We start from the raw sequence: 25,189 nt of genomic DNA on the forward strand, positions 1-25,189 counted from the left end.
CTTCACATCAGCTCCTGTGCTTCCACGTGGCATTGTCTAGAAGGTATAAAATGCTTGTAGAAAATAGAATAGATTGCTTACAGTCGTTCACTGCTTATAACGGAACAAAACGTTGTTACAGCAATTTATATTAGAGATACAGTATCACAGTTTAATATTCAGGGGCCTCTGCCTGAAATAAAATCCCACAAAGAACCAATTATGATTCCATTAATAACATAATTCAAGCCTGGTGATTCTTTTTATTTGCACTGTTCTTTGTGTTTTCCAAAAATGAAGTACAGCAGGGCTTTCCAATTCAATTATTTTCAATAACTGTATTAGTTATGCACTGGCACTTACAAAGTGCACAGATAGCCCTTGTGCAATAGGGTATTGCTGACAACAAGATCACTAGAGCTAACTGCACCAGCCCATAGACTCCCAGCTTCATTAGAAACACTTCTATATTTCTTTTACTGGTTAGAAATAATCATTTAGACAGGTCAGGAAGTGTGCTGCTGGAAAGAGGTTTTTTTTCAGTGATTACTCGTTTTTTCTTCCATGTTTTAAAAGTGTTTTTTCGTGTATTATTTTGCCAGTTGATCATCTGCAAGGTACCGTTGAGATGTGCAGGATTGCTAATGAGCTTTTTAAAGTTACTGCACCTTTCACCCCCCTGTTGAGAAACACAGCTCAATTACAACATGTGCTAATCAATCTCCCAAACAGGAACAGCTGTGCGTTGTGTTCAAAGTTACCTGGCGCTGTGGAGGAAGGTGCATGTGTATTGAAGCGTGTGTGTGTGATCATTCGTTGTCAAGCTTTGGAATCAAAGTGCTGAACATTTTCAAATTCATTTCACTGCCAGGCTGGAACTAAGCCCCCGTCGGTCGGTCGCTTGGGAAAGCTTCACAGCTTTTCAATCCCACCTTTCGAGAAGACCGGATTCATCAGCAAAATTACAAATAAATAAAACATCAGCATCGTATGAAACCGCTCCAATGCATCGCCTCAGTAACACAGTTCACCCAACACCCAGCCTTCTCGTTCCGTTAACCCCAAACTACCAAAACCAACTTCGGGGCAAAGCCTTGGTCTTCTCCATCCACCTACATGCTGACTGTGTTTCTTGGATATGTGCTTAACTACTCAAGCCTATACAAGAGCTCATGCTGCTTTGTACAATTCAGTAGAGAATGTCTCCCTCTAATCATATTACTACTATTGAGATCTGATAACTGTGTTTTCCCACCTGTTCTCCCTCTGCCCCAAGCAGTCACCCCGAGACCCAGAATCAGAACAACAGACCCCACTGTCCCCAGCAGACACAGTTGTGTGTGTGTGTGTGTGTGTGTGTGTGTGTGTGTATGGGGGGGGGGGTCTAGCTCTGGGAAATTCATTAATGCTACCCAGGGTGAGAGGTCACAGACTATGAGCTTTTAAGCCCTTCTCAAAGGAGTAACCTTTTCACTGCCCCAAGGAAGGAAAACTAATGGTGTTTACTCTCAGAAGAGTCAGGGGATGCTCGCTGGGTTTTACTGTTGTCCCTAAAGAGCTAGCAACTGGCAAAGTGGCCACATGGTCACAGAAACAATCTAACAGCATATAATTAGGTACCTGCAAATGATAACAAGAATAATTACAGAAAAAAAGAAAACAAACACACACACTAGGCTGTATTTGCTAAGTTTTTTTTTAAGTTGAAGTTGTTTCCTGATTGTTCTTCTTATTGCAAGACAATACGCTTACAGCAAATAAAAACAAATACAAATGGGACCGGTCGCATCCGTTCACCTGTGTGTATTCAGATGGACAGATGACACTTGATGCAAACCATACCACCCACATGGTCTACTGTTGCTACCCACCCAGTTCCAATGGTTTCAGACACAGGATATTCTCCATCCAGTCATAACAGTGAAACGGTCAAGACAAACCTGTTCCGGGACGATGCACCTGTCACCCAACACAGGGCCCAGTCACTCCAGGGCTGTGATCTGCCCAACAATGGAGCTCTTTACTGGGAGAGAGAGAGAGGCAGCAGGGGGGGGGCACACGGCTGTGTATGAGCTCAGGTCCAGTTGTCACACAGCAGAAGGAAAGGGGGGGTATTACAATATGTATTGCTTCTCGGAACCTAGACAGAGAACACAGCCCAGCGGCAATGCAGCTTCAAAGCAGCAGGGACCACAGAGAGAGGTTTGCTCAAGGTTAGTTTACAGGTTTTCTTTGTCTAATGTATCCAATGAAGGCAATTACGGATTCATGAAAGGGGTCCCTGAGAATGTGTCGCGCCAGCTCCATGGGTGTCTGTCACTCTGCTATCCTCTTCACTCAGGTTTTAAATACACACAGGTGAGAGGGCACACAGGTACACAGGGACAAGTATGGTTTCTGGAGAAATGGTGGGAAAAAAGAAGATAAAAAGCTAGAACCAGAAGGACCTCTTGAAAAGAAAAAATGTTCTGAAAAGTAATGTACTGTGACTGCAGCTTAAAGAAACGCAGGACACTTTTACAGTTGCCACAGCGACAGGAGAGTAGTGACCTTGCTGTTGACCCCTAGGACAGCCCGTAAACAGTTGGCACTGCTAGTGGACCATGTGGCTGAAAGGTTCAAGCAGAAAATCAATTTTTAATGACTGTGGGGAGGGCTAGGGTGGTCCTCGCTATGTCACTGTAATTAAAGGTATCTATCATCCCACGCAGGAGGCTACAAAGTGCACCGAACTGAACTTGTCATTTTGATCCCCCGGCGTTTCCTAACTCATGAAAAGTCACTGGACCGATAACTTAATCACTGGACTTTTAGCTTTATGTTAACTTTGGTATTGTATTATTTTCTTCTGAACATTAAATGACAAATGAATCCAATGCAGACAGAATGTACAGGGTGCCCTGGAAAAAGAGGTTGAAGTATTTTCTAAACAACAGTGTACCATCCTCCTAGAATCTATATGCTTATTTGCATGTAGCAATGTTAATACTGTAAGTGGGTTGATAAATAAACCCTTTGGGGAAGGGTTTCTTTATCTTTCTTTATATTTCTTTAAATGCAATTACCTACATCCACCTACTGTAATCACAGTTTTATAACATGTAGAGGAATCTCAGTCAGATTGATCTATTATGAGGAATAATGAATGCTAAAAGTAATTAATCCAGAACAGCAGACAAGTTGTCTGTTTTCTGGGTTTCATTTATTTTTTTGTAGCCACTAAGGGCATCTGTGCAGATGTAACTATGTGTAACAATGTGTGTGTTTTCAATTAGCTGGATTGACTGATCTCTCTTGCAGATGCACAACGAAGCCCCACCCACACACACACAGACGCACGCACAGACACACAAACAAGACTTCAATCTCCATGTAATTAATCTACAAAAAAAAAATAGATAATTAAACTATTCAGCCAAAGCAGTTTGCAACAGCAGCTATCTCCCATCAGAAAGTGAGATTAACTTCAGTGTCTGCACAATGCAATATTACGCTTATAGAACAGTAAGGAGCTTAGCTGTAAGAGCCCTTGATGCTGCGGAGAAGGCCACTGGGTTCAAGTTAAGCCCAGGATCACACAGGATACTGACTAAGCTTTGAACCAAGCTCTTTGATACAAAACCTGTGACTTGATATCAAAAATGAATTGCACCCTCCTCCCATTGCATCGGGTGGCTATTCGATGGTTTACTATATCTTAATTAGTCCTACCTGAGCTTTTGGTTAATTAAGCCTTTAAGGAAACCTGGTATGACAAACTGCTATGCAGCAAGCCTCTCTTTTCTTCTGTGGACTAGCAGCAGACGGTGATAGATGGTGATGTGATTCGGTGATGTGAAATATGTCAAACCGGACGCCGGCAGCCATTTGCAGCTTCTAAGAAAAACCACTGAGCATTGAGGAAGAAGCATGGCTTTATGTTGAGAGCACACAGAGGGCTTGAGATTGCATGGGTTGAAATGAGGCTCCCATTGCATATGAGCCACTCCAGGCTCTTACTAAGAGTTTAATTAGACACGTCTGAGCAAATGACCTAGATAGGCTGTTTGACATTCTGCTCACAGGAAAACCTGGAATGGACCTAAAACCGCCACGCAACTGGAGTCTCATTTATACTCTGGTCTGCATGCTACATCTCATCTTCACAAAGTAGATCTCTTTCTGTTGTAGCATACCTCTGACCTGCCGGTTATGTTTTTGTACAGTACCTTCACAATTATTTTGGGGAGTACACTGGCTTTACCTGGAGACCTGTGGGAGCTTTATCTATTCACAGTGTGAGCAGAGTGCCTTCAGGCTTTGTTTATAAGAAAGGAGCTATTGCCTTGGGCTGTTTATAAAAGTCTCCTGCTGGACAAATCCAAAATGTAAAATCTACACAACCACACTAAAGAGAGAGAGAGAGAGAAAGAGAGAGGTATTTAATATAAACCTATGGGATGCCCCTCTAGTATTTAATATAGATCTATGGGTAGCTCATGTATTAAATTATCACGGTATGCAAGACTCCTGGAAGAAAAAGCAAATAAAAAACCACAGCACCCTTTTCTAAAAAAAAAAAAATATATATATATATATATATATATATATATATATATATATATATATTTATACTGTATATATATATATATATATGTAACATATATTATATTATAGGTTATATATATGTTAAGAAACTAGTAAGAAATAACTTGCACTTAGAGCTCTTCAATTAACCTCCTGACTTTTTCATTTCCAGCTTTAATATATTCGTGAAGAGCCTGTTTTATTTCACATTGAGGGACAAAAAACGAAACATATTTGGATGTCTTATAAGAATATACAGAGAATTTCCTCCTTTGAAATACTGTCCCTTGAAACATCAGTCCAGAGGCAAGACTGACAAGAGAGAGGGCTGGCGAGAAGGGCTCTGCTACAAACTCGACAGCTACAATAAGATTAATTGGGAGAAGATGGACTGAAAGCCTGGGCTTGCTTATTATTATTATTTGATGTAGTCTTGCTAAAAAACACAGTTGCCTGTCTCTGTGGTGGCAATGATCCCACTGGTCCATCAAGAGGAGCAACACTAACCCAGCTCTTGTTACAAGGCTTTGTAAGCACCCCCTTCCAGAAACCATCAACACCCACCTCTTCATGTGTGCCTTGGAACTCAGCCACAGAGGGCAGAACCGATCAAATGATTTCAGCCTTTAAGTTTCAGCTTTAAAACAGCACTGCCACTGCTACTCCCCTGGCCGTCTGCAGCTTCTATTCTCGTCTGTTCTCCCGGATTTATGACAGCGTTTCCACGATGATGGAAGCTTACACACTCTAACAAGCTGGAGCACCTCAGTGAGCGCTCACACGGCGCCACTGGGCATAACCGCCACAGAGCACGTCGATTCCATCTGCTTTCATCCTCCCCGTATATCTACCGAGCCTCTCAGAGAAAAAAGTACAAAAGAAAGTAAGCAAACACAAATCGGAACAAATATTCGTCAGTGCGGCGCCTGTCTTCTTCAATACTTCAAAAGTAGAGAAATGACGCTCATCAAAGAGCATGCTTCCGTAATATTTAAGTGTGCTGTCACAGTTTGAAACAGGTGTCTCAGACACTCTAGTTCTCCAAGCGGAATTGGGTAACGCGCTCACGTTGAAATGTTTCTGACAGCTCACTTTACCAGACAGGAGGAAACGCTTTTCAAAAACAAATCTGACATCCGGATATTGAATCATAATAATCCTCCTTGATGAACAGCGGTTCCCAAGAGTTATCACAAAAAAATACTTATCATTTAGGAGGTTACATTCCGGTTTCAGACAATCCAGCAGAACAAATTATCTTGGCACCTCTCAAGCCCAGCCACACCCAAATGCAAACAGCATTGAAGCTGCACTGTACAGTATTCCAATCAAAGCAACAAACGGTACAAACTAGGTAACCATCCAAGAGGATGAAGTGCTTACTTCGAAATGGGATGCCAAGGAGCGGTTTAGTGGAACATCACTGAATCAAGAAAGCAGAAAACCCAGCAAACTGGCAAATGAAGAGTCTGGGATTTAAGCAAACAGCCTGCAGCCAGGTCCACACGTGCACCAGCGTAATCCTAGCCTGCAAGCCAGCTATACAGTCCTGGGCGTCCTTTGAGTGGAGTATGTTCTTTTCTGACAACATAGAAAGGTCTGGGGAGTACAACCTGTCTTTTTAGTTATTTATTTTCTTCTTCCCTCAAACAAAAATGTCTAATTAAAAAAAAAAGCAAACTGGTTCACTGAACTTCATTCGAGACGAGAGGATCTTTCTCTCTTTGGAATTAGCATTCAAAAGCAGGGGAGCCAGGGGGATCAGTCCCTTCCCCAACACTGAGCTCTCAACCCATTCTAATCTTGCTGCATCTATGAATGGAAACGCAAAGTAAAGGGAAGGGTAGCAGGAGTCTGGGGGAGCACTTGAAAGGGGTATAATCATGCTTGCGGTTTGCATGCAACGCTGTGGTTATATAACTGCAAACAGGAATTAATTCACCTGCTAGCTGGGCCTCCTGAGCTCTCTACACTCCACTTGCACTCTCTTGAAAATATTTGTGGAAGAGTGTTTCATGGTAAATCATTTCCATCCATTTGGATCTGCAATCCACATGAGGACTGAGGTGTACATGTCCATTAACACTGCTTCTATGTACAGTATTACATACAGACAGATCTGTAGGTGGCTTTGCTTCCCTACCTCACAATGGTAACAGTAGCAGAAAAGTATTGAATTTCAATGTAAAGTTGAGAAAGTTCTCATGAATACCAGTCCTTACTATATTCAATGCTTTGTACATACTGTAGTGTACCCTTGTGCTGTTTTTCTGCAATTGATCAACATTTGTCTTAGTGTTAGATATATAGCGATATAGATAGATAGATCAATCTATCCATCTATCTATCTATCTATCTATTTATTTCACAGCCCGCTGTTGGTTTGCGTGGGCTAGGGTGTAGAGTTGCAGTTCAAGATCAACTGCAGTTTAAACGTCAATGTGGCTCGCTCCAATTGAACGCAGTTATCCCCCCGGGTGACATGGGAAGAGGCGGCCCCTCAGAGACGCACACATCAGTCCCTGAAGCCGCCTGTGATGCGAGGGGTTAATAATGTAAGGGAACAGTCTGTAAAAATCAACAGGCCCGACACTTCATGCTACTCTAATTGCTGTCGGTGTCTCAGCAGCCTCTGTGGGGGTCTTGAATTAGACGAGGGGGTGCTGCTAGAATATTGATTTCTACCCGTGGGTCAGTAGGGGGTCCCAGAGGAAACACCGAATTCCATTGAATTTTGCTGAACAAAAACTCAGCTTGTTTTAACACTTTACTGTACATGTAACTCTTATCCTGTTACTTTATTTTATTTTATAAACTAGTTTCTAAACAGTTTAACCCTTCATATCCTTCATGCAGCCCCAACTGGACTTGGTGTTACAACTTTGCAGCAAAAAGGATTACGGGATAAATCATGTTAGATTACAATATTGAATTGTGCACTTTAATAGTACTCTTATAAAAAGGAGAAATTGTCATTTTTATATTGCACTGAAATATTTCACATATTTGCACTGTCTGATGGTTTGGGTTTAGAGTTGACAGCTGTATTAAAATCAGGTTTAAAGTGTTAAATGAAAACAAATAAGACTGCCGGCTAGGTGATTCTTTTCCACCGTTCCATGGTGCAGTGCAACACATGCAAATGTTAACCAACGTGACAAGCCCTGGCCACAGAAACCAAAGCCGCTACCTTGGCCAGGTGCACAGATGCAGTGGAATTTATTTGATACGCAGAATGCTGTACTATACACAACCAGCCTTTAAGGAATTCGCTAATTTACATAGCCATTGTTCCAGCATATGCTACAGCCAGAGTACAGGAAAAAAACTCTTTTATTTGGCTTCGTTCTCGATATATCTGTCCAAATCTTTCCCTCGTTGGAGCAACATATTATTGTCCCTGGAACTCAATAAATCCTCCTACAGGATAGAACACTATGTTTAGAAAGTAACAGTGTTTTAATTTAAAGACCTGAAACAGTTCAGCGAGACACTGTCATAAATATGCTGCTGAACGTGAGGAGCAGATTTTTTTTTTTTATGTTTGCTTCATTTTTCACTGGAAGACAGCCCTGCACTGCTGACTCAGCTTGCCCCATCATTTATCATGAAATAATAATACAAATAAAAAAAAAATATCACTGAGTACCCTCCTTTAACCCTTTCCTTGGAGAGAGTTCATTTTATTGAGATAGAGGGTGCACTTGACTTTTATCACTGGAGATCTGGGCTCAAAATGGATCACATAGCCCTCCATATACAGCACTCCACGTTCACACTGCAGGCACGAAGGATGGGATGAGCATGGAGATTGAACCGAGATGAGTCTCTCCAGAGCAGGCTTGAAGCATGCTTGCTCGGCAGTGTGGAGCAGCTGGAGAGTCACATCTTTGGACTGGTTTTGCTCTTCATACAAGTCGAGGGTACTTCTCAGCAAAGGGGATGCATTTGCAGTGACAGCGAGAACTGGGATGTAGCTCTTCGGAACAACATCAACATTATTACCATGCAAGCAATCTCATCTCCCAAGAAACTGTTTAGAAATGCAGCTGCGGTGCGTTATTTCAGATGAAGATCATATGCAGTGCTGGCAGCTCATCAGGCTGTGGAGGGAGGACGCTCCAGCAGGGGCTCTGCCCTGCTGCCAAATAAGAGCAGCGGCACTTCAGTGCTCTGAGCTGTGCTGAGTACGATTAAAACAAACACTACAGATGAACTGAACTGCACATTCCTGGGTCAAAGGTACTACAGTGTCTCTTGTGATAGGACTTGAACGCATGATGATTAAAAAAAAAAAAGAAAAAAGAAAAAACGGTGCAAGCCAAAGCTGCTTTTGAAGTATTTAGTGATAAAACAGGTTTTGCACTTGAATTGATTGTAATGTATTCCATGGATGCTTGTACAGTTCCAGACCCTGTTATTGTGTGTCTACATGTGTAGATGCTGCTCTTGCATTGTGAAATGGCACAGACAATAAATGCTATTTAGCTGGGGGGAAGATCTCAGGGGACCAGGTAAAGAATTCCATTAATAATGTGGTCTGGGAAATGAAAAATGATGGCAGATTTTATAGACTGTCCCACATGTTGTTGTTGGTGGTTATCAGAGGATATATATATATATATATATATATATATATATATATATATATATATATATATATATATATATATATATTTATAGAAGTTGGCTGTGAAGGATGAGAGGTTAGGGGAGAGGGATTTGGTGGAATTCATATTTCCAGGGGGGGGGGGGGGGGGATGTACTGTAAATTCCCCATGGCAACACCATGAAACACAGAGCTCACTGGATAAACTGCACTGTGAGCCTGTAAAGTCTGTGCTGAGCATTCCAAAGCTTTTAAAATAAATTTGAGTGAACTGAAGGGGCAGCTAATCCTCAAAGAGACAAGGCAGGCAGGCAGGCAGGCAGTAGACAGCTATGCTGCACTAATGAATGGAGCTCGACAGTATTTGGCACATCACTTAATTCTTGGGTTTGACAGATTTTTTTGGCATTTTAAAAGTGCTCATTTTTAAAAGGAGGGTAAGTTTGCGTTGAAGTCAATAACCCCCCTTGCCGGTGTTTACAGCACATACATTACATACTACGTTCCTCCATGTCCCTTACACTCCCAATCCCTATTGTCCCTCTCTGCCTCACCCTCGCCCTGTGCTCAAACCCGTTTCCGTTCCTTGCTCCCCTTCATTGGAATAGACTCCCACTTATCATAAAACGGTCACCCACACTACGTAGTTTCCGCTCCTCCCTCAAAACGCTTCTCTTCTCCCTAGTCCATCTTACTAATACTCCTGGCCCCTGACCTCCTGTTATGACCCTGCTTGCCTGACCTAGACTCTGGCCCTTTGCTTTCATATTAGCAACTCATTTGCATCTCCTCACCCTAGCCCAATAACTTCCATTCTTTCTTCATCCATTTTTCTTCATGGTACCATTTTGTTTAAATTTGTAAAGCGCCTTGGTTAAAGGCGCTATAAAAATGTAAATAAAATAAATAAACAAACAAACAAACAAACAAGGTTACAGCTTTCCAGTGTAGATTTCATCACATGCTTGTGTAGGATTTATCTGTGCCCTCCCTCAACCTCTGCACAGCCAAGAGATAGCAAAGGCAGAGGCAGTAAGAAGACACTCTCAGAGTCAAGGGTCAGCGACACAGATAGACGGCTTACAAAGGAGGCTAGTAACTCGCATCCTCAAGAAGACAAAATGTAGGTACAGTATCGATAGTGGCGTAGTGTCAGGGATTAGACGGTTCAGGAAGGAGATAAGTGACCCTTAACCAGTCAAACCTGGTCTTCTTTGCAGACGTGTGCGTTAACAAGGGAATACCCAAGGTAGAGGCTGGTAATACTAATGTGTCTCAAAGGTTTCTAGGGATAAGCAGCAAGGACTGCATGCCATACTATTGAAAATACAACAATCAAGGTTGGAACATCATTTTCAAATATGCAGTTTATAAATACAGAAGTCCCAAACCAGAAATTGTAACCCTTTGTAGGACGCATCATTTCTGATAGCAGTGCATTCCACATTCTGTGGATTCAAACCTAGACTAGGAATTCTGGAATGTTTCAATTTCCAAATTGTAATGTTTTCTTTTTTTTGCAGCGATGAGTTGAGAGGTATAACCCTGTGATAATGACCCAGCAAGCTATCTGATTGACTCAAGTCTGTATCTTCGCGCTCATGTATGTGTGAAATTCGCAAAACTGAATCATTGATTTTTTCCCCAGAGAGGTGTCATCACAAAGCTAAACTGACACAGTGAATACACTTTGAAAAAGGAGACATGACCCATGCAATAGCTTTGCTGCACTGAATAGAGGGGTGTGTGAAAATCCACTGAGGCACAAGTGCTTAGCAAAGCAAATAAGCATGAGATAGCTAACATGTATTGTGTATTTAATAACTCTAAACAAAAGACTCCACTGCCAAGCACTTCTAAAAGGCTACCTATGTGGCAATACCACAGGAAGCTTATACAGTATGGGGATCGTCCCAGACAGCTATTCCAGTCCAGGATTTCCTTCCAGCCTGGCCCTAAACATTTAGCTCCCATGCCCATAACCCAGCATTCTCCAAGACAGCCTCTGACATTTACAAAGTCAGTGGTTATTATTCCAGGTACATGAAGCAACAGAACATGAAAAACACATTTGCGCCACTCAATGCCTTCCCTGTGTCACGTACAGTACTGATCAATCATTAAAGTAATCTGCATTCTTAAATGTATTATTACAGCTTTACATCTAGGAGAACATGGAAACTGTTGTAGCACGTTGGGGAACAATGTATTTCATTTCCATAACCTCCCAGTGAACTCTCAAAGTTGCACTCCACAAGAGTCTTGTATGCATAGCAACAACAACAAAAAAGAACAGGCACTTGGTCCTCTACTGAAGCCTTTAAGTCGATGGGTCCTTTAATCACATGACTTGTATTCATTTCTGTCAAGAAGCTGACCTTATATGTTTTATTTACTCAGTCAGTTAACCTCCAACCCCTGAACTCTGACCTCGCAGATTCCAGAATGACACAGCAGTGCACCAATTTCAAGTGGTAACGGGGGAAAAAAAAAAACCTGCTACTTTCAGATAACACTTTTTTTTTTAAACAGCTTCATCAATAACCATTGCGGGGAGTATTGACAACGGCATTTGTTCCTATTTGTCCGAGTGTCAATAATAAGTGAACCGGCAGGGAGATGTGTCAGTCCGGCCTGGGAGACTAAAGAGGAAATATTATCCTGCTCTTTCGCCGGCTCCCCTCTCACTGATGAGGGATAAGGGATGAGTTATGATCTATAGGCTAAACCGCAATATAGACATCTCTGGCACAGAGCCTTACTGGGACTGTTAGCAGGCTGAAGCACCGTACTGTGCACTGTAGTCACTAGAGCTGCAGCTGAACCTGTTTGTATGGCTGCATTTCTTATTTATTTATTTATTGTCCACCTGAAACCCCAAATCGCTTTCAAACAAGACTAACAAACACATTTGGTGCAGCTGCATTGTCCATGGGAAAAATTCCAGCTGTCCTCGACTCACAAAAGGTCAGCTTGTCTGCACACGAGCGCTGTATAAGAAGTGGACAGCACAATCCCATTCTGTTTCTCGACAATTTCTGTGGTAACCCTTGGGAACCCCTGCATTCCACAAAGGAGATGACGGTTAGCGTTTTGGACAGACGCTCAAAAGGTCAGGATAGCATGCTCTTTCTATGGTTGTTTTTTTTTTCTTTTTACGCATTTTCCAATGAGCTGTCCATTGTTGAAAGAGAATCCTCTTTCTGTTAAGAACATGGCTCTCCTTTGATAAAGAGCACACACCCTTTACAGCACAGGCATGCCATTATAGTGTTAATACAAGGATCGTATATTGGAGCAGGTGCCACAGTGGGAAACAGGAGGCTGCACCACTAGTCACCACTGCCATAAGAAAACAAAAAAATTTTAGTATTCAATACAGTACTACGGGCAAAACCACAAAATAACTACACAACAGGAGCTACTCGGTTGTTACTGAAATCCAATGAAATTCTATCAAAATGCAAAAGCAGTCAGGTGTTGCCTAAATCAATACTGAATTCCAGTAAAGTAATAATCATCACTTGATTACAAATTCTATAGTTCCAATTAAAATGCATGTCAGCTATTACATGTGCTGCTTTCAAAACGGCCCATTTGAGACCCATGTGGTGGGCGGAAATTTCACCTCAGAGAAGATTCATGGCATGCCTGTATCTCTTGGCTATAGCCACTTTAATGTAACTGCAGCTAGTCTTTTTAAGACAGATGAACCCAGTGGCTGCAGAAGGAGTGTATAGATGATACAGTATGTGATGGCTCTAAGTGGCTAATGTTGATTTCCTTATTAATCACATCCTGCTGTGGTGTTAATTTCCTGCACCATACAGAAAACAGCTTGGACCAGAGGACAACGGGCTGAGAGCCAGTTTCGTCACACACTGGTGAGGTGTCAGCTTACCGTAATTAACCGGATGAAAACTACAGTTTAAAGCAGAAAAAAGGCAGTACACATCCAACAATTACTGCTAAAGCACTCACAGCTAGAATATGCGAACTCTATTTAAAAGCTTACAAAATAATCAAGTCATAAACATTTCTGCTATTTAGTAATACTCATGTAGCATGCTGTGACCCATTGTTGGAAATGGAGAGACACATTGTAGTCTGGAAAGCTTCTGCTTAAGGTGCATCTCCCTGCTTCAAATCCCGAGTGAAGGCTCACGGTGCCCTGAACCATACCAGCCGTATGGCAGGTGTTGCTAATTTTTCGACCAACCAATGTACATACAATGAGAGCATCGCCTGTACTCATCACGATTTCTATGTGCTATTCCCACTGCAAATTTAACCCAATTAAAATCTGTAAAGAACAGACTGATTTACGCCATTTGCTCAATTTCTATTCCATATTGCCGGCAATGTTTCTCTTCTCCTCTCTAATTCTGCGTGCATGGCGTGGGTCGGAGAGAGGTGTGAACAATTCCCATTTCCCTCGGCTCACTACCCCCGGAACTCATTTCCTCCTGGCTCCTGAACATTAGCCACCCAGCAAATAACAGAAAAAAAAGAAACAAGCACAGACCTGGACTGAAAAAAGAAATGCATGCATCGGTTTTACATTTCACAGCTGAGCACTTTCAGAAATTGGCAACATGATTTTTTTTTTTCTAATGATCTTGGAAATGGTAATGGGTTTATATTGGGCAAGCAAGCAACCTTTAACCCATGCGAGCCTGGATATGTAGAGGAACTCAAAGACGCTACCATTGGTTGATCATAATTGAGGGACCTGTCCAAGCTGGAAGCTTGTTTGGAACAGTGACTGGAAAACACTCAATCAGACTCCTGGACAAGACTGAATGCAAAGGGATCAGCAACGCTGCAGACAGTGTTTATATCAATGACATGCTGTGGAAGTACAGTGCTTACATGCTCTTTAATTCATATGCACAGCTGATTACCACTAGTCTTGGACTACCCTGCCTAAATAACACTGGGCAGTCCAAGACTTTACAACACTTTACAACAGGCTTCGCTTTATCTGCACATCTTTTTAGAAGGGGCTTTATAGCACTCTTTTAGCATTGTCATGAGGTCTGTTCCTCTTCCTAATTTTAAATGTATTGATTTTCCAGGCAGCCACTATGGAAATGGACTTGCAAACAAGGAGTGAGGTCAATCCGCTGGCAGATCAGATGGATTTGCATCACCCCCGAGCTGTAAACAAATGAGAGGATTAGGCAAAAACTTCTGCAGGTTTGCATTCAGTCTTGCGAATTCAAAGCCTTCGCGCCACGGTAATCACAAGTCACACGCCACAATGAGCCCGTAATAGAGCAAGGATTTCTCTGTGCTGCTGATGTTCAGCTTCAATGCAGACCCAAATGGCATAGAAATGTCTATAACCATCATTTCGGGATACATTAGGAAATCCCTGCAACCATCTGAACATGCAGCCAGGCTTCTAAATATTCCTGTTTGTATTCTGCAATCCCAGAACGGAATTGCAGAAAACTCCCTTGTTGTGCTCCCCATCTTGTATAAATCTCTGATATAGCCCATCCTATCCCATATATATATATATATATATATATATATATATATATATATATATATATATATATATATATATATATATAGAGAGAGAGAGAGAGAGAGAGAGAGAGAGAGAGAGAGAGAGAGAGAGAGAGAGAGAGAGAGAGAGAGAGTGGGCTTCAGTGAGTTACAGGAAAATAATTTCATCTAGGGTTTCTGTGACGTCATAAATTACAAGATCAAAGGTCATTTATAAACTGTCACAGACACCCGAGATGGAATTGTTTTCCTGTAACTCACTGAAGAGGCCCATCTATTATTTTTTATAATACATGGATACCCTTGTGATGCTAATATTAAAGAAGATGAGGTTCAGCAGTACAGTTCTTTTTTTTAAAACGTAGTGTTTCAGTGCTTTACAGACGTTCTGTGTCATTATCCGTTTCTCCAAGATAAGAATGTACCAGCTGTACATCTTTTTTTTTTTTTTTTTTTTAATGTATTCTCATTTTGTTGATCATTAATGAATGAACATTTCTATACTGTGGGTGTTGTCGAGTGATTGAAAATGAGACATTTTGTGTTTGAATTGAAAGTGATGGTCTCCAGGAGTCGAATGGGTCAAAGTTCAAATATATTTTCCTCTAGAGGAATCACTATTGTGGTATTATGCCTTTTTTTTTTTAGAATGGCTCAAGATGCAAATATATGGATACTGTAATGTGTAATGGACTATATTTACATATTACTAACACTTGACACCTCACCTGATCTGATGCCTGCTTTTCATGCACATGACTCTACAGGGGCGTGGAGCATTATTTAAATAAATGATTTAGGGAGCTATTGTGAAATGTGCCACTAAAACATTCAGCCAGCAATCAGAGCCATGCTAAATAGACACACTGGTACCCTAGTTGTTGCCTGTAACCTTGACAAAGAGATTGATCTGTCTTTAGCTAGAAACACAGCAGGTTAGAACAAATAAATAGAAGAATCATAAAAGGAATAAAGATCCCAGTGCGTGGGCTTTTTCTGAACCCAAATACAATTTCTCATGTTTTTCATCGAAATGGAGAATGGACATTTATCCAACAAAAGGATAAAAAAGATCCAGCTTAGTGCCGTACTGTACTGTTTATTTATTCTTATTTAACTATCTATTTAAAAATGAAAATGCAGTATAGGATGCTATGTTATGTAAAACATGATTTTCACTCACTCAAGGTCAGATTACAGTGCTACCCCATTATAATGTGGTTGTCGGGGTCCATAATTAGGAGACCCAGTTATTTGTGTTTCGCCTTTGCATTTGCAGTTTTGTTCCCAAAATGATTTACAATGCACACAAGCCAAATCAATACTGTAGCGTACCATGGAAAATGAAGGAAGGAGACACACACACAATTTGCAGGTACCTAGAGCAGCCCTCTTTGGAGTCATTCATATAAAAGAAACCTTGGTTCTTCTTCGGCTTTTAGCCATCCACGCAATGTAGATTCTGCAACATTTCTATCTTTTGAAACTGCTGCTTGAGTGTCGCCTTTTCTTACTCTGTCTACCGCATCGAGTTGCATTTTAACAGAGAAAGATTTTTGCTGTATGCTGTCTGCCATGCTTCGTACTGTCTATTTGGAATGTTCACCCAACGTTTGCGAGTCAAATTGCATTATGGGGGAAATGGGAGCCACACCTTACGGTGTTATAACCGATTCCACACTATAACAGGGTAGCACTGTATATTGTACATCATCCTATATGGTATTCTATAGGTATTAACTCTGTATCAACTGGCATGTGTAGGAAGCTCTAATCAAACTTTATAGTAAGTTCTTGATCATGATTAAGTGTTTAAATGCATACGTGCGGAATGCTGGATCAAGAATGGATGCTGACTTGATCTGAAGACTGCAACACAAACTCAGTAGGCAGAAATACCTTAGGCCATGCATATTTACTTTACAGTTTTTGTTTGCACGTACCACTGGGAGTATTCCAGATTGTAAAACTATAACATAAAGCTCCCATGACTTTTGAGCTTGTACATTTTATTTCCTCTGACTTCTGGAAACAGAGTGTATTTTCCATAATTGTTCTAGGAGTGATTTACTACACGTCGAGTGATTTACTCCAAACGCCTCATTGTTATTCAGAGAAGGGTGCCCAACGACAGCTAAATCTGTTATTGCTTTTCTTCTTAATTCGGTGTGAATCTCCCCCATTCATCTCCTAAATTCAGAGCCTGCGCCTCTCTGCAAACAAAGGGATCCTTGCAAGCTCCATAATTAATCCCTCCGTCTTTAATTCAAGAGCCTGGTAATTGAAATTTCAGGTGGGGTTTAAGAGGAAAAAAAACAACATTATTTGAGCGCTGCAGGGAAACTGAAAAGCTGCCAGATTCCAATGTTTAAAAAGACAATCCCCTTCCTGTCGCTGTCTTTCTTTTATCTCTGCATGATTTGTGCTGCAGTCTCCTTGTGGCCGCCTTGCTTTGAAAAGAATAAAGCGGAGAAATAAAGCCGTGTGCCTTGTGTAGGTGGAGTGCTGTCAAAACCAACTGCCATAGACAGGTGCTCTATACCAACAGACTGGAAAAGAAACGGAACTGCAAAACAAACCATTTCGCTTTTAAGTGCCTCCAAGTTATTACTTACTAGACTTGCACTAGAGTGAATAGTCCAGGCTTTTACATTTGAAACTATTGTGAGGCCAGGCCCACCTGGCCACATTGGGACAATATAAACCCATTGCAATTTCCCCTCTTTTCCTTGGGATTCCAGTAGTTTCGATTCACAATCCCATTAATGGTATTTGCAGTCGTTGCACTGTTTGAGCGACCTGCACTGTGCTGATTAGATTTAGATGTTTTATTTTTTTTATCACGTGTGAATTTAGTAAAGTGCCTTCAGCAGAGGCATAAGAACGGTCTTATAAATATTAATGCTATTAATGCAATGTTACCAATATTGCTATTGTTATGGGTATATGTGCCCCAGAGCTGAAGGGGACAGAAGCACTTACTGTACCAAACAAAAGCATGTTCTCTACTGATTGAGTCTGTACAGCACTTAAAGTAGAAGAATACAAAAAAGCACCAGCGCTATTGCATTTCTTTATCTATTTTTTACAGCAACTGTGCTTCTGAAGTACTGCCTTGTCAGAATAATACTTTATTAGTAATAAAAGGTTCCTCACCTTAATACAAAATTGCAACAATATTTTCATTGCCCCGATAACAATTTGATGATGTCAGATCAGAAATAGGTCCCAAAATTGTGTTCCTAATGCCCTCCCCTCCTGTCACCCTCAACCTATTTGCAATGGCACCCAAGTCAACAGAACGAAAGGCTGTTGGCTCCTTGCCACACTCTCACACAGCCCACACTGGTTAGTATTACAGCACTGTGTGGTATATAAAGCAGACTTTCCTCTTGGAGTCTACCCCCCCCCCCTCCCCAAATCTCCTGACTGTCAACCCCACGACCCTGACAAAACTGAGTTCAGGCACCTCCAGGCATTTAAAAAAAAAGCCTCTCATTTATCACTTTTTATGGCAACTTTTCAGGCCTCTCCGGACCGTGACTGCCCCTGCCCCCCTAACCCCCTGGCACCCTTAACCCCCCTGCCCTCCCCTGTTTCTCATTAGAACATAAGAGGAGCCAATGGGCTTGCTTTAATCTCTCTCACATTCCCATAACTGTCTCTGTGAGCGAAACAGAGTGCTCCTGGTAGTGATATTAATACACTGAGCAGAGGTACCTGCACTATATCAAACTGCCTCCTCAATGAGTCACGAGACCCTTTAGAAAAGCCAGAACAGCCATATTCATCTCTCTCTCTGTGTCACACTGCAGTGCTCCAGCCCTCATACTCATCTTATTGCTCTCTCACTTTACCTCTTTTGCTTGACTGCCTCCTTTCCCTGTGATTTTTCTTTCTTTCTCTCTCTCTCTTGTTTAGGCTAAGTAGCAGACTGCTACACAACACATCTACACAACCTCTTTATCCCTCATCACAGAGCCCTGTTTGTATTTTTAAGCCTATTGGAGGTTACATTTTTAAATATAATAATAGAATTTCCCTAGGCAATGGTCCTGTCCAGCTTCCCCATGACTGGACTCTGGAAGCATTGCACCCCCTGGGGGCTGATCGCTCATCCTTCATGGAGGATTTTGAGGTGAAGCAGAAGCTTGCATGCTTTGCACTGTACAGGGGGAGAAGGAATGCGTCATGAAAGCCTACCTGTCTCTCTGACAGCACGTAGAGGTAGTTCTGGTCTATGGAGAAGCCAATGTCACGGAGAATGGGGCTCCCATCCTTGATGACAGAGATGGTCTCGTACTGAACCCCACCATGCGAGGGGCCGTCCACTCGAACCTGAGGATCACAGGAAAGGAAAAACCTCATGAGCTTCAACTGGAGATTGACTCATCATTTTAGCAGGCAGGGACACACTGAAGGAAGCTAAAAGCTTTTAAAAGTGCAGTGCATCATCATCAAACAATATGATTACAAATCTAATTCAAAAATCGGTCTCTGTGCTGTTGCAGAAGCAGGAGCTTCAGAAATGATGTATTCGATACATGCATACAGTATTTCTTATGCGTGGATCCAATACAGCCACTTTCAATATACAGACTGCTCCATCTCCCTCTGTCTGCTCACTCGTGCTCTCACTCAATTCTAAGCGTCTCTTAAAATACATGCAACCTATGAATGCCCTTGCGAATCTGAACCTGTTTCATCCTCAGATGAGTTCTTTGCACTACTGTGATCCTGAACCCACCTTAAAATCTATTCCCTTAGCACAAGGGGTGACCTGAGTACTTCAAGCTTGAGTATCGCCTCTGACAATGAAAATGAGTAACAGGTTTTATTTTATATAGTAGAAAATGAACTGCGGCTCACTGAAAATGACAACTGGTTTAAACGTTACACTTGCTTACAGCTCTTCAAAAGAGACATTTCTGAACTCTGTTCAAAGCAGCTCCAACTAAAGGCAGTTGCAACAAAGTTAACTTTGTTATTCTATGTAGTGTTAATACTGGTAATTGCAACTGCACAGCCACAGCAGAATGCTAAGTCAAAATTGTAATTAATTGGTTCTGATACCCCCTGATACCCCCTCCTATCCTTCAGTTGTTTTTTTTTTAAGTTTCCTTTTGGTTTCGCAGTCAAATAGATACCAGACACCCACAGAAACCACAGAAACCACAGCCAGTATCCCTAGAGGATGTTAAAGAGTTTTGTGTTGCACTCTCCTCCCCCTGCTTTTAAACATTATACTTTAACTTTGCCTGGCCTGTTTATTTTATTTGGTTATGACCTTGAACAGGTTAAAAAAAGTCCCCTTGACCCCACTAATCAGGGGTTACCTGCCCCCCGCCTCGTCATGGAGAAACTCAAGCAGCCCACACACTGAATCACCTATTCCTGGCTAATCCAGAACCGCAATGGAAGGAAATAGGATTCACATTAGCAGTGGGCCGCATTAAAAAACCATTAGAATCCCAGCTGGTCTCTGAATTAAAGAAGAAGTGATGTAGGCCAAGTCTGAGAGCATGTCATAAACTAGAGAGACAGACAGAGAGGCAGTAAAGCAAACAATGAGGGAATGTGGATACTTTGAAGAAAGACATGCATGCAGAAATATTTGCTGAACCACAAGGAAGGCCAACATTCCGGGTCTTGTGACGTGAAGCAGGGGCCAGAGTTGAGGAGTGCAAGTGTGAAACAGTTAAAGTCACATTCAAGTGTTTTTTTGAGCTTGCAATGTTTCGCTCCCATCATTTTTTTTTAAAACAGCAAAACTAAGCAGGAAACTATTCTATGAACACTTAACACCTCGTGCTGCTATCCTCCTCCATCTCCACCCCCAAAGGTGCTTAAAACAAACCAGGATTCGCTTTTGCAGAGCAAACGCTTAAATCCTGTTTGTAGCGTTTTATCTTTCCTCGATCCTGAATTATTCATCTCATTGCACAGACTTTCAAAGAGTTTGTTTGTCCCCCAAAGGACCCCGGGACACAGTAATTCCATTAAACAACTCGTCAGCAACGTGGGAGTCGAGCCAATAACATACTCATGCTGTACAACAAAGCCTTGTTCTGTTGATTACAGCGCTAGCACCCCCGACAGATTTCTCAAACTGCAGTTTAGTTTTCCGGTGCTATGCAGAAGGTGTCGGAGGTGGTCAGGGCATGTCTCAATTTTTAGAAGTCTGCTGCTGTCATCAAAAATCAAACCCCTTTCTTTTAAAAACACTGTTCTTCTCATATCTGGGATGAGTTGAAACAGGACAGGTCTGGTGCTTGAAGGCACTAGCTAAGAATTCATAAGACAACACCTGTACATATTACTCTTCTGAACTCGTATGTCAGCGAGGCTGCGCTGGCACGAAGGCGTTTGTGCCTTCAGCACCCCTTGCTTTGAACCCATTAGCTCTTGATCTGCAGTACAAAGCAGTTTAAATTGCGGCACTCTACCTCTGTGTGGTATTCAAATCGTGATCCTCAATGTACAGGAGCTTTATTTTCATTAATTTCTTATGCACGGATCACGTCCCTCTGTCTGTCACGCTCTGCATGTCAGTCCTGGTCTTTGTTTTAACCCTATTCTAAATTGTTTAACCTCCAACCAGACCCTGAAGTAGTTCATTATCTCATGTTACCTTCTATACAAATACATTTAACCCTTTAGATTAAAGCAGTTCAATGTTACAACGCTCCTTGTAATATATATATATATATATATATATATATATATATATATATATATATATATATATATATATATACACAATTTAAAAAACAGGGACCAGGGCATACAGTACTGCGTATCTCCAACATAAGCCACTGCTACACCACCTTGCCTCCTCTATAAAAGCAGCCGGCCTGATCTAAATCATTCATCTGTGTTCTGATTTGACGTGACTTTGCTCTCTCGCTGTCTCTTTCTCTCCCCCTCATTTCAATAAGCGAGTGAGTGAGTAAACTGGGGTCTGGAGGCTTGCTCTTTGTTTGCGAGTCCCCAGTCATGTAAGTGGTAACTGAGTATTCTGTCTCTGAATCTTTCCCCCCAATCAGGAGGCAGAGCAGCTGTTTAAGCTGGCTCCCATGGCAACGGCCTCAGAAGTCCATCCATTGCAACGTCTGATTGTAATTTAATTAATCCTCGACAGCCCGCGGCTCTGCAGTTCCTGGACAGGGAGGCGCTGAGGACACGTGCGTGTGCGGCACGGTTAACTGTGAATGGTCTAATGCACTCCAGCAAAGCACCGGCTACTGCAAAGCACACATTAGCAGCCAGAGGAACAGCATTTTATTGCACTTAATTCTATTATATTACCATACAGAGTTGCAGTGTGTTCACACAATGGGCCAAATTCACAAAGACTTTACCCACCAGTGCTTGGGTTGAGACATTTTGTTGTAGGAAGGAAAAACAAACAGTTAAAGTTACAGACCCAAACAGAAACAACGAAGGGGCATGTACTGACTCTTAAATGTACCAACTCTTAAATGAAGTTGTTTGTCTGGAGCTTTGAAATGTCAGCAGCACCGGGTAATTGTTTTCTGCATATTACACAACATTTCTCAATTATTCTCATTTTTTTAATGCTGTTGCTTAATTGTCTTTTGCCTGAGATGTAATGGTATACACAATTATTTGCAACCAACTGATAACTTACAAAATCTACGTTCTACAACGCAATAGCGAACAGTAACAAAACCACACTTCACAGGCTGCATGTTCATGAAAGGGAATTGACTGTTTAAAGTCTGCGGAACAGTTTAATTATCTTGATAATGAATGGGATACATATCAAGTGTTCATTTGTATTGCCAATAGACAAATACTGTGGAGGGAATTTGCATTAGTTTTGTGTCCAATCTATGCAAATGTTGTAAGGAGACTCATAGCTTCATAACAGTAGCCAGTTACTAAGAGGACAGGCAGCTTTGTGGCCAACCCACTGCACAAAAAAGAAAAGGGCTTTACAAACATTGCAAATATCTCCATCGAGCTGTATACAGAGTGTGTTCATTCCTTTTCCATGTCCAGACTCAATTTCAGAGTACTCAAACACACACATTGTTGCTTCAGTGCCGTGTTCAACCCAGAGGCACAGCAGCTATTGGATTTGTGCAACCCTGACAGGCAGAACAGTCCAGGGCTGACACAATAATCTGCTGTTCTTAATCTCCAATATGCAGTAATCCATTGTAACTGTGTGTGATGTTCCAGTGATAGCTGCTCAGTCCGTGTCTCTTCATTCACTGTTCCTTAGACTGGATTGGCAGTGGGAAAGCAGATGCTGTTTATTTCTCTGGTGTTCTTTTTTTTTTTTTTTTTTTTAAACACACAGCTATCTACAGGTTAAAGGCTGGGGGTTGTGATTTGCCAGTCTGTATTCTCCGGTCTCTGCTAAATTGGTAAAAAGAATACCAATTCTCTGTCTTTCTCAGAGAATGTGCTGTTGACGCTGTGAATCTAAAGCAGTAGCCCGGAGCACTGAGACGTGTCTGTGTTCCTGGGATGTGACGGCTCCATCAGAACTCTTCTGAAATAAACAAGTTCCAAACTAGCAAGAAAATAAATACCCTGCATACACTCCCTGCAGCATTACACAAGACTCAGAATGGCTAGGTTTGCTTCAGGGTGGCTCGCCAGCGGCTGTCTTCACTCAACGCATTGTCTCATCTGGATAGAAGATATATCAATGCTGTGTGAATATACTGTATGGCCTCTCACAACTGAAATACTGAGAATGACAGCATTGACCCCTTGCAACTGCATATCTAGCCATCTAGGTAAGTCTTAATCTATATGCATAAAGCATATAGATTAAATCTAAATGCACTACAGTGCCCTATTCCCATAATTGTATACACACACACACATCTACAGGCTATTCAGAAGTCCGGATGGATGAGAGTTATTAACCCACATCAGCGCAATCATCTCCACTCTTCATTATTTGCCTTTACAGTGGAGCTCGGTAAGCACACACCCATGTAATACAATGCAAAATACAACCAGTAAGCGCTGAGAAAATATTCTAATTATAGTGTACTAGAACATAGACAGGCAGCCACCAGCACAAGACTTAGTAATGAAGAATTGAGAAGAACAAAGAAGTGAGAATGCACTGTTCATTACAAATTCTTTCCTCTTCCTGCATGCAGCTAAAACTAAATTCAACTTCTTTTTTTTTTTTTAACCTAAATTACAGTCTTTGCGTCCGACCATGAGACAAATGAAGAGCATACCCCCTATTCCCCTATCCGTCCCCTCTTTGAACTTAGCGTGCTGATTCAATTAAAATCCTGGCTTAATTATCAGGGTTACCGGCAGGGCTTCTGGTTTCATTGTCACCTTGTCACTTTCAATTCTGCATTCAAACTTGGAAGACACCTTAACAGATACTGTACTGTCCACCCCATGCCTCCCCTTCTCCCCTCTCTCTCTTGAAACTGACCTGGGAATGAGGATACAGGGACACTGAAGCGAGGAATAATGCTAATACTGCAACCTGGACATCTGCTAGACTATTTGGAGGAGAGGGCAACAGTGCACAGCCTATATTTAGAAGTACATTAAAAAGCTGATCTTTTGCCAATCTGATGTAGTCTAACCTTAGATTGAGTTAAGGGAGTTTTCAAAACGCTTCAAAAGCATTACAGATTCTACATCAAATAACCTAGTTGTATGTATTCATTTAGAATGTATTCCAAGGTCTCGTTTCTTATTGGGGTTCAGTTAGGGGAATTTGTTTTCATAATAAAAAATATTTTCATTTCTGTTGTTATGGCCTGCTTTGGATGGATATCAAAATGCTACTGACGGAGCCACAGAAAACAAACAAAAGAAGAATTCCAAAGAAATATAATCTAGCAACAGCCAAGCCATCGGGAGATGAAACTCAACATTAACCTGCACTTTGAATTTAGTAAGTGTTGCATAATGCACAAATAAGAACTTGCTGTGTATCTACATGTTAGTTACTCAATAAAATACATGTGCACTTACACATCATTACAATGTTATTATGCTTAGTTACAATGTACTTCATGTGTACATCGTTTTGCACGATATATGCAAGAACACAATTGTATCATTATGTGTAAGTGCATTTACTAAGTAACTACTATGTAAATGCACAGTAATTAGATACAGTTCAAGTGGTACTTTCAAGTAATAAAATGCATGGTCTTTACCAGTTTAGTTCAAAAGATTTGGAGAGTTGCTACACTGTTAGTAGTAAAGTAAAAGTGAAATGTGCACATGTTTATTACTGGCTAGTGGTATAGCTGTTCTCTTCAGGGCAGCACACCCCATTGGTTCCAGCGGGGGGTGTATTTGGTTGCTGCAGTGTTAGTTTAGTTGATGAGATGAGTTGATGTTTTTAAAGAGCTACAGTTTCTTTCAAGCAGTTCCTTCCTCCCAGCATCTGTCTGGGAAGACAGTCAAGTCAAAAAAACAACAACAACAACAACAACAACAACAACAACAACGAGCAAAAGTCTCTTTTCAGAGAACACAGACATTCTGTTC

The 25,189-nt window shown here is 41.5% G+C and overlaps 1 protein-coding gene across 2 annotated transcripts in view; it reads right to left on the reverse strand.

Annotated features, from left to right (window-relative positions):
• LOC131702750 (plexin-A2-like) overlaps positions 1-25,189 on the reverse strand; it is a 183,026-nt gene that overhangs the window by 63,907 nt on the left and 93,930 nt on the right. For both annotated transcript variants that reach the window (XM_059004789.1, XM_059004788.1), the window contains exon 4: positions 18,875-19,009. In XM_059004789.1, coding sequence (XP_058860772.1) covers positions 18,875-19,009 — 135 coding nt within the window. The remainder of the gene's footprint in view (positions 1-18,874; positions 19,010-25,189) is intronic.

Source organism: Acipenser ruthenus, chromosome 30 (genome assembly GCF_902713425.1).
Source record: "Acipenser ruthenus chromosome 30, fAciRut3.2 maternal haplotype, whole genome shotgun sequence".
Lineage (NCBI taxonomy): Eukaryota > Metazoa > Chordata > Actinopteri > Acipenseriformes > Acipenseridae > Acipenser > Acipenser ruthenus.